Source organism: Dasypus novemcinctus, chromosome 4 (assembly GCF_030445035.2).
Source record: "Dasypus novemcinctus isolate mDasNov1 chromosome 4, mDasNov1.1.hap2, whole genome shotgun sequence".
In the NCBI taxonomy this organism is placed as follows: domain Eukaryota; kingdom Metazoa; phylum Chordata; class Mammalia; order Cingulata; family Dasypodidae; genus Dasypus; species Dasypus novemcinctus.
The window spans coordinates 73,637,514-73,648,076 of record NC_080676.1 but is presented as its reverse complement, the minus strand read 5'-3'; the positions used below and the strand labels follow the sequence as shown (position 1 = coordinate 73,648,076).

Sequence of the window (10,563 nt, the reverse complement as noted above, 5' to 3'; positions counted from 1 at the left end):
TTCCCTCTCCCTGACCTCAGAACCTCCAGTGGCTACTGTCTCCACATCAGTAACAGTTCTTCCATTGCTAGAATCACCATAAATCTATAGCAGAATAACAGTAGGTCTACTCTAGTCCACTATTCATCCCCCAATCCTGAGGATTCTGGGATACAACTATTGGTAACATTATCTTCAATTACTTACTCAACCTCTCCACTTGGATGTCTAAGAGATACCTAACACTGAGTATGTCCAAATCCAAGTCTTGATTTTTCCCTTTAAGCCCGCTCTGCCTGTGTCTTCCCATCTTAGTTCATGTCAGTTCTTCAGTTGCTCAAGTCAAAATCCTCGACATTTATTTCTCTGTTTCTCTCACATTTTTTTTTTTAAAGATTTATTTATTTATTTAATTTCCCCCCCTCCCCCGGTTGTCTGTTCTTGGTGTCTATTTGCTGCGTCTTGTTTCTTTGTCCGCCTCTGTTGTCGTCAGCGGCACGGGAAGTGTGGGCGGCGCCATTCCTGGGCAGGCTGCTCTTTCTTTTCACGCTGGGCGGCTCTCCTCACGGGCGCACTCCTTGCGCGTGGGGCTACCCCACGCGGGGGACACCCTTGCGTGGCACGGCACTCCTTGCGCGCATCAGCGCTGCGCATGGCCAGCTCCACACGGGTCAAGGAGGCCCGGGGTTTGAACCGCGGACCTCCCATGTGGTAGACGGACGCCCTAACCACTGGGCCAAAGTCCGTTTCCCTGTTTCTCTCACATTTTAATCCATTTTGTCAGGAAATGCTAATGGCTCTACTCCATCAAAATATGGCCCACATCTGACCCCTCCTCACCATCTCCTCAGCTGCTGCTTTCAGCTGACCTGCCATTACCCCCACCTGGATGACTGCAGTATCCTTCTACAGGTCTCCCTCCTTCCACCTTTGTCCCCCACCTCAGTCAAGTCCCAATATATCAGTCATCTTTTTTTTTTTTTAATATAAAGCAAATCATACCACTCCTTTGCTCTAAACCCTCCTATTTCAAAGAAAAAGAAAAGTTTACACAATAGCCTGTGAAGTTGTGCGTGATCTGTAGCCCCCTCCCCTAGGCCTTTTTTTTTAATTTTTAAAAGTTTTATTGAGATAATAGAAATAATTATATATTATAAAACTTCCATTTTAATAATTTTAAGTGTGCAGTTGAGTGGCATTGATTACATTCATTTTTTTTCTTTTTTTGTTTTTCTGTACTTTTTTTTGTCTTTATTTTTTTAATGTTACATTAAAAAAATATGAGGTCCCATATACCCCCCACCCCCCTCACCCCACTCCTCCTCCATAACAACAACCTCCTCCATCATCATGAGACATTCATTACACTTGGTGAATACATCTCTGAGCACTGCTGCACCTCATGGTCAATGGGACACATTATAGTTTACACTCACCCACGTTCCACCCAGTGGGCCATGGGAGGACATACAATGTCCGGTAACTGTCCCTACAGCACCACCCAGGACAGCACCTCCACATCTCATCTTTTCCTCCCACTCCCTACCCCCAGCAGCCACCACCTGCTCCCTGCCCTCTAGCCACCCTGACTTCCTGGCTGTTTCTGGAAAGCATCGGGCCTGCTGCTGTCCAGGGACCTCATGCAGCTTGCTCAGTTTGCTTGGAATGCTTCTCCACCAGATCCCCACCTGGCTAACTGCCCCCCCACCTTCCTTCACATCTGCTGAATTGCCGTCTTCTCAAGAGATCTGCCCCACCACCCTATTTACAAATGCAGCCTTCCCCACATCCCATTTTGTTTTCCTTTATAGAACTGGCCACAACCTCACATAATACATATTTTATTTATTCATCGTGTTGACCTGTCTCCCTCAACTGGCATGGAAGCTTTGCCTGTTGTTGTATCCCTAGTCCCTAGAACAGTGCCTGGCACCCAAAAGGTGCTCAATAAATGTTTGTCATATGACTGGAGAAAGCTACAAAACAACTTGGGCTTGGCTCTGAATATTCGCCTGACCCCCTTCCTCTCACAGAGTGGGGCAGAATGACTTTGACAAAGGCGGCTGGACAGAAATCATCCACACGTTCTTCACGGCACGTTTGCTGACCACTTGTGGTGCGAGAGGGACTATGTATGTGCGTGGGGGATTCAGGACTGAGACACAGCTTTCCCTAGAGGGATTAGTAGGGGGGGTTGGAGGTGTGCAGAAACAGCAACCTGAAAGAACGTATTCACACCACATCTGACAAAACCGTAAGTCCTTAATACACAGAGAGTTTTACAAGGCAATAGACAAATACACCAGCAGAAAAATTAACAAATAGCAAGGACAGGCAATTCACAAAAGTAGGAATACAAATTCCCCCGCCCATGAAAAAAGATAGTTTGCTTTCATCAGCAAAAACAAAAAAAATGTAAGTTAATAAAGTGAGATATCACTTATTTCATGTCAGATAGCTAAAGATTTTTTAAAATTATAACATTCTGTACTGATGAGGGTGTTGGGAGAAGGGCACCCTTAAACACTGCTAGTGTGAATGTAAATTGGTACCACCTTTCTGGAAGACAATTTTTGATATCTAAAACCTTACAAGTGAGCATTCTTTTAACCAAGTAGTCCTAGAAATATACCTTAAGGCAATAACTAAGGATCTGTGCAAAGACCAATATAAACACATTCATTGTAGAACTACTTATAACAACAACTAAATAAGGAAGAAATACAGAAATTACCTGAGATATCCCAACATAGCAGTTTGATTAAATATACTGTTGTTTTATAGACTGTAGAAGTATTGTTGAGAAGCATATTTATTAACATGGAAAGAGGTTCATGGAATATTTTGTTCTCTCATTCTTAAAAAGATGAAACAGTCTTTTTCATGCCAAACCACCCTTCCTATTGCTGCCAGAGCTTTCTTTCCTCTTCCAAATCAAAGTGAGTCCTATTCCTACCTACCGGGCACAATACCCAGCTTGGTATATAAGGGTCTTCCTGATTGGCCAGTTTCCCCAGCTCTGTGTCCTATGGCCCCATCTTCCACAGCCGACATTCCTTCCACAGGAAACTTCTCACCACTATCCGGCCACACCCGCTTTGATCTGAAATGCTTGCACATCATGATTTCTCCCTCAGATCATTTTCCCTCCCCCTGGTCCCTTTACTGGGAAGCTCCTATTCATTCTTTTTTTGCCTTCCCACCCCCCAGGTGGTTTCCTCATCTGTTTGCTCATTGTTTTTGCTCATTGTCTGCTCTTTTTTCCCCTCGTTGTCTGCTCATTGTTTGTCTTCTTTAGGAGGCCCTGGCAACTGAACCCAGGATCTCCTGTGTGGAAGCGGGCGCCCAACTGCCTGAGCCACATTTGTTCCCCCTATTCATTCTTAGCAGCTCAGTTCAGATGGCCCCTCCTTCTGATGGCTTTCCTCAACTCCCTGGGGAGGGGCTGGGTTTCTCAGTCTCCTGGGCTCCCCTAACACTTTGTTTCTATTTCTGTTACAGCATGCAACATGCTATATTATAATTTTATTTACAAGTTTGCTAAACTGTAAGTGCTTCCGAACGAGCACCATGAATTCTTCATCTCTGTAGCCATAGAGCCTAGTACAGAGAGAGGTGAATGTCTGCTGTGTGACTGAGATGGTGGACCCATGAGCAGACATGGGAAAAAATGGGCAGTGAATTCTGAAAGTTAAGAAAATGGTATTCGGTGTTATTAAACACAGAAAAGTTAACCTGATGCAAATTTAATGATGTAATTGCTACTATGCTGCATGATAATTAAGAATGAATAAAGAGCAGTTTACATATATATAGAACCAATTCTTAGTTTTTCCTTCCTTGCTTTGTACTTCAAATCAGTGAGTCCCAATACAGTAGATAATTTCATCTTAATTAAGGACACACACACTTACACACAATGCTGACTACTGTTATTATTGGAGTCCAAAAAATGTAAAATATGGGATACGCCAGTCAGAAGCATTTGGGAATTGAAGTATATAATTTGCTTGTAGGTGACAGTGTGTGTGAGTTACTGCAGATAACTAAAGTTAGCAGAAGCAATTCCACAAACCAGCAAGAACCAGAAGTACCTGGAGAAAAATCACCAGCTATTTATGGTTCTAAAGGGGTGTGCATGTGAGATGAAGAAACCACGTCTTTCATAAAGACAGGGGTGGGCGTGTCCCTAAACGAGAGAGCCTGTCTAAAGTTACCCGGGACTCAGCCCAAACTCTGAGAAGGCAAAAAGGCGGGGCGGGGGAGAGCCACACCAAGTGCAACTTTCTGACAAGAGGCTCCAACTGAACTTCTGCCACAACCTGTCAGTCCTTTCTTCATCCCTCGTGAGAGGACTTGGCCACCCATTTGTGAGCAGTTGTTGCATCATAACCTGAAATCTGCCCACTTCCCTAGCAACAGCTAACAGCACAAAACCACAAGTCCGCCCACAAGTTTCTGCCAATCCCCAGCCGCCCCGTAGCCCTCACTCCTCCTGCTCTACCCCGCCCTCCTCATTCTCTATATAACCCACTGCACTTCCTTAATAAACCGGACTTGCGTACCAGACCTGGTCTCCGCGGCATTCTTTCTCCCCTCGCCGCGCGTCCTCCACGCCTGAGAGCCCCTCTGAGGCTGTCTGCCGCAGCCTCAGACGCCTTTGCAGCCAGCTGACCCCTCCAAACCCCCCCCCCGTCAGCGTCAGGGTGCAAGCCGCCCCAGCCGCAAGCAGTGACTGGGTGTGCCGCACATTTCAGTGACTGGACACCATTTCTTGGTATCAATAAATGTTTAAACTGTCAAATCATGGCAGTTATCTATTATTTGTCATCTTGGTCATTAAGTTCCTTACCTCAGGCCTATTGGGATTTTCTGGAAGGCTCCTCTGAGGGCGGGAAAGGGTGGCAAGGGAATCGACCTCCTGGCCAAGCACCTCTCTAAGCTCCCATTGCCTCCCCAGTGCCCACTGAGGGCATCCCACTTGGCTGCCATCAACTGAGGGGGTAGGGTGTCTGTTTTCTTCTCTCTGTCTTGCAAACCCATGGCTGGGACCCTGAAGAAAAGCTGGGTGCCAAAGTGACAATCCAAACCATACAGAGCTAAGGTGTGAGTTGATGGAATTTGGACTTGTGTCCTTTCCTAACTGTACCATTCTTGGGGCGGCATCTCCTGCTCAGCCAGAGGATGTGTCTTCCGTATGCCCCTTCTTCCTTTCTCATGACACCCCCTTCTCCTATATGCCTAGTTCCTCAGCCCTTGTAATTAGGGTTGCCAGATAAAATATGTGACACCCAATTCAAATTACATTTGAATTTAAAATATCCAATACATCTTTACACTAAAAAAATGTTGTGTATCTGAAATTTAGATTTAACTGGGTGTCCTGTGTGTTTATTTGCTAAATCTGACAGTCTCATTTTTTAAAAATTCCCTATTAATTCCCTATTTTTAATTCCCTATTATTATTTAATTCCCTATTAATTTGCATAGATGTAGTACCTTTGTTACAATTGGTGAAACAATATTATTATCATTGTACTATTAACTATAGCCCATAGTTTACCTTAGGGGTCACTGTTTGTGTTGTACAGTCCTATGGGTTTTTTAAACTTTTAATGCTAGTAACACATATCCAACTAAAAATTTCCCTTTCAGCCACAAATATGTAATTCAATGGTCTTAATTGTATTCACAATTTTGTGCTATCATCACCACATGCCATCATCAAAACGTTTGCGTCCCCCCAAACATAAATTCTGTACCATTTAAGCATTAATTTCCCATTCCTTACCTCCACCCTAGACCCTGGCAACCTGTATTGTAGTTTCCAAAGTGAGAATTTGCTTATAATTTTTTCACATCAGTGAGATCATACAATATTTGTCCTTTGGTGTCTGGCTTCGCTTACTGCACATCATGTCTGCAAGGTTCATCCACATGACAACCCTATTTTAATGCTTCCTTTCCCACCAGTGCCCCCACTTGGTGACTTTCCTTCAATTGTAGCAGGCCCTCAGTGTCCTCGTAGGTTTGGGACATCTTCCCTGCCTCTGGCAGTTTGTCTGTCACATACATTGTCTTTCCGCCCACCCTCCATTGCTCAGTGCCAGGAGAGGAAACTTAGCAAGGAGGAGGAACTTCAGGTTAGGGGTGGCCCTTGCTCCCCACTTGTTGCCTTGCCTTAGTTCCTTCTGGTTTCTCTTCCCCACATTTGCTGAAACACAGTATTTATGAAAATCATGTCTTCCACAGCATGGGTTAATTTCTCGCCAAGGGTTTAGGATGAGATTTAAACTAGTGTACCTTTTGGACCTTATGCTAAAAGGACCTGGAGTCAGGTTACCAAGTCCTCATCATATAATTTAGCCTTGGGTCTGCAATTGTCAGGGGTAAGAGCAGTCCCTCTCCCACCATCCCCGTTCCACATTTGCACGGTACCTCCCTTTTTGTTCTGTATTCCCTTCCTAGTAACTCTTGGACAATGTTCCCACCTACCTGCCTCACCCCTGTGCCACTTTATTCAATTCCTCATAAATGAATGCTGTGACCGTGGTTTTCTATTGAGACCTGATTACACTTCAGGGCCTCTGAAGGTGGAACCACAGCCCTGGGCACTAGGGGTGGTTTGCCTGCTGGGAAAAGCCACTCTCTGTGTAAAGCAGACATTCTGAAGTGTCTACTCTGATCAAAGATCATCTTTCTCTGACAATTTCCCACACCACCACTTAGCCACCCACAAGAGTGAGCCTGGCCTCCAGGAATGGTTCCTGCGACCTCCCTTCTCTCCCTATGGCTACACTTGCCTGGAATAAACTGAGCCACTCAGGTCCTCTCCTCAGGACAAATCCGTCTCTCGAATTTAGGACCAAGTGGCAGCTACGTAGTGTCAGCACGGAGCTGGAACTGAGATGCTCTAGATGCAGGAGTTGTGGACCAGTAATGAACAGATAGGTGTTGATGTCCTGCCTGCCAAGAGGAACAGGACGACGTGGAAACTAATCAGGCTGCTGGGGACAGATGATGTGGCTGTGGGACTGTGGAGTGGAGGAGAACCCAGAAGGGTCAGGGGGCCCAGGAAGAGACAGAGAAAGTGAACCAGGGACTGGGTACCCCGGGCCTAAGGATGGGGTGGGTGGCATGCTCCTTGAGGAAGCTGAAATGGCTTAATCCATTCTCCAGGGAACACTGGCAGTGGGCACAGGAGCCAGAACAGGAAAAGCCACTATGTCATACTGAAGCTTATCATTTTTGTGAAACTGATGGACAGAGATCAGCAAGGCAGGGAGGGGTCCTGGGAGAGAGAGTATGGAATCAGCCCTGCGGGCTTAGCTGGACCCTTCCCCTCAGAGGCTTGGCGTGTACTGGGGTGGGGAGGAGAGAGCTGATGTGGAGGTTGTGGCAAGGGCCCATGTCCCAGCTGCAGAAATGCAGGCTCCCGACACCGAGTGACTGAGCCGAGCAGGACTGGATCCAGCACAACCTGCTCCTCCGCCACACACCCAACACTTAATCCCCACCCCTGTGCTGTCTGCCGGCTGAGGGAAGGCCCTGTGCTCACCCTCCAGCCACCAGAGGAAAATCACCAATGGAGTTCATGGCTCTGGAGACACAAAAAGTCAGAGGGACTTTATTTAAATAGATTTTAATTAGAAGTAAACAAGAGAGTTTTGTGTGCAAAAATATTTTGGTTTTTAACTTAGAGCCATCACTTCATTAACTCCGGTACGTACGTCTGAGTGTGCGCGTGTGTGAACCCATGCCTGTGTGGCCTCTTCCTCTGCACCTCTGTCTAGCCTTTATTCATGCTCCTTGAAGAATCCTGAATTGTCTTCAATCATCTTCTTCCCTTTTCCAGTCTCCCCGAAGCATGGCGCCTGGAAGTCGTGGCTGGGTTTGAGGTGGGCTCTGAGGTGTCCTGAGCCACAGCGGCCCGGTGGCCTGAGCCCTCAGCTGCCGGAGTCCAGGGCGTAGGAGTACCCGGTCTGGGAGGAGCGGAGGAAGCGCAGCACCACGAAGGCCCCGGCCCCGAGCACCAGGAGGGCGCCCAGGGTCCCAAAGAAGATCCCGAAGAAGGCTCTGAGTTTCATGCTCAGGTGCTCACAGTGCTCGCCCCACGGTGTGTAGATGGAGAAGGGCACACAGCTGGGGACACAGAGCGGGGAGGGGGTCAGCAGCGCGGAGGGGCGCTCAGCCTCCCCACCCCTCTCCTCGTGGGGCCAGTGAGACGCTCCCGTCAGGCTGGGCTCCCCCGCTAACTAGGGAGAGAGGCCGCGTCAGCCCTGAAGCCGCGCTGAGGCAAGGCCACTAAGCAAAGGCTGCAGGCGGGGTCTTGGAAACGCACGTCTGAGTTCACCTGGGAGCCAGGCGCGCAGGGCCCGACGGGCGCGGCTGCCTAAGCAGAGCATGCGCAGTCCCAGCCCGCCGCGCCCCCGCCCGCGCCCGCCCGGGGAGCTCCGGGCCTGGCCTGCAGCTTCTGGCCGCAGCTGCTCTGCCTGGCTGCGGGGCGTGCGGGGGCAGAGTCTGGGGCTGAGGAGCGGGCGATCTGGGACTGCAGTGGGGGCGGGGTGGTCCGAGGGCGGCTGCACCCAGCCCTGGCCTGGGCAGGGCGTCACTGGTGTAAGAGACGGCCCGGGTGGCGCGGGCCGCCGCCTCCCCACTGACCTGCACTCCCCTCATGGGCGACCCTCACACCCTTAACGAAGGAACGACCAGGGCTCCAGTTGGAGAGGGCCTTTCTATCTACTCTTAAAGAGGGCAGACCTGGGCCTAGAAGCAAAACACTCGTTTCCTTTTACCCAAGGAAGAGTTGGGTGCCTACCCAAGACGCAGATTCAGGTGGGAGAGCAGAAGGGGCTTTGGCTTTGGAAGCCATGCCCTGCTATTTAACTTCTTGGGTATCTTGGACAGCTGACTTAGCCTCTCCAATCTGCAGTTTTCTCATCTTTAAAATGGTCAAAACAATACCCTGTGACTTGTTCAAGGGTCATGGTCACATAGCATGGAGCTCAGAGTAGGCATTCCCGCACCATCTTTCCCTTTTGTCTGCTTTTCTCTGATCCCTGTTCGCAGTTGCAGAGACCCATCTTATGTTTTCACTTGCCATGGGGAACCATGGCATAACTGGCCCCTTGTCGTATTTTGCCCACCACAGTCCTCCCACCTCCTGACACTGCCCCCCTCACCTGCAGCGGGCCCCAGTGGGCAGGTGCTGGCACCGGCCTCCGTGCTTACAGAAGCCCGTGCTGCACGGGGACACGCAGGTGAAGCCGCTCTGCGGGCTGTAGGCCAGGCGGTACCCCTTGTAGCCACTGCATCTGAAGTAAGTCTCCAGTGTGCTCACGTTCACTGCCAGGCAGGACACAGATTAACATGGAAATCAACTGGCTGGCACCAAATCAATTTCGTTCCATTTTCAAGGGTTAATCCTCAGAAATATTTGGAAAAGAACATGAATACATATGTTTGTGGATGTCCAGATTAGCATGCTTTATAATTAAACCAGGGTGGGTGGGTGGAGAGAATAGCAATGTGTAATAGGAGGAGGGCTGGTTAAATAAGTTAGTACATATCCTTCCAAAAGGAATATTGTGCGACCAGTAAACATGATGGAATAGAAAACATGACGGTTAAAAGCACGTGTTTGGAAGTTGGCCAGACTTGACTTGAAACTCAAACTCACTAACTAGTTGTGTGGTTTGGGGGAAATTTCTTAACTCTTTCAGCCTCAGTTTCCTTATCTTTAAAAGGAAACAATAATAGCAACTACTTGGTTGTGAAATTTAAATGAGATAATATAGGAAGAGTACTCTGTGCAGTGCCTGATATCAAAAACAGTGGTTATTATTATAACATTTAAAATATATAAATACATTATATTCAACAAATCATGATAAAATAGTATATCAAATGGGAATAGGTACATAATATACAAGGTAATAATATGTTCACAATTGTTTAATGAAAGGTCTTCCAGCAGTAGGTATGATTTGATCCCTATGTACGAAAAATAAAGTTCAAAAGGATATGTTCAAAATAGAGTTGTCTCTAGGGATTGAGATTACAGGTGCTTTTTTTTTTTTTAAACGTGTGTTTCCTAAAGTCTCTGCAAAAACACATTGCATTATATAATTAAAGTTGTGTGTGGGGGGGTGTTTTTGTTTGTTTTCTTTAAAAAAGACATAGGTTTGGAGGAGTTGTTTCCTTATCCTATTCAAACACCGCCCCCCCCAACTCCCACACACACGGTGGTTTTAAGGACTTTGATGTTGCGCCCTCAGGAGAGAGGGCTTCACCAGGATTCTAGAAGCCTTTTCTGGTCCTGGTCTGAAGTAAAACAGCAGCTTCTGCTGTGTTTGGAACAGTCGCTGCCTTGTTCTCTGCCCCATTCCGGAAAATAAAGTTGGTTCTTTCTTTTTCTCCTTGGTAAGGTTGCCAATTTGAGCATCAGGGATTGTCAGAACTGAAAGGGACCTCAGAAATCCCAGCTCATTTTCCAGATGGGGACGTTGAGGCCTGGCCGGGGGTGGGGGGGGGGGTGCAGGGCCACACCCTGCTTGAGAGGGTGCTCTCTGCTCCTGGTCCTGG

General features: G+C 47.8%; 1 protein-coding gene across 2 annotated transcripts in view; it reads right to left on the bottom strand.

Annotated features, from left to right (window-relative positions):
* Positions 1-7,578: 7,578 nt before the first annotated feature.
* MUC4 (mucin 4, cell surface associated) overlaps positions 7,579-10,563 on the bottom strand; it is a 61,047-nt gene continuing 58,062 nt past the window's right edge. For both annotated transcript variants that reach the window (XM_058295647.2, XM_058295646.2), the window contains exons 24-25: positions 9,162-9,324; positions 7,579-8,121 (exon numbers count right to left, since the gene is read on the bottom strand). In XM_058295647.2, coding sequence (XP_058151630.1) covers positions 7,926-8,121; positions 9,162-9,324 — 359 coding nt within the window. In that variant the 3' untranslated portion in view covers positions 7,579-7,925. The remainder of the gene's footprint in view (positions 8,122-9,161; positions 9,325-10,563) is intronic.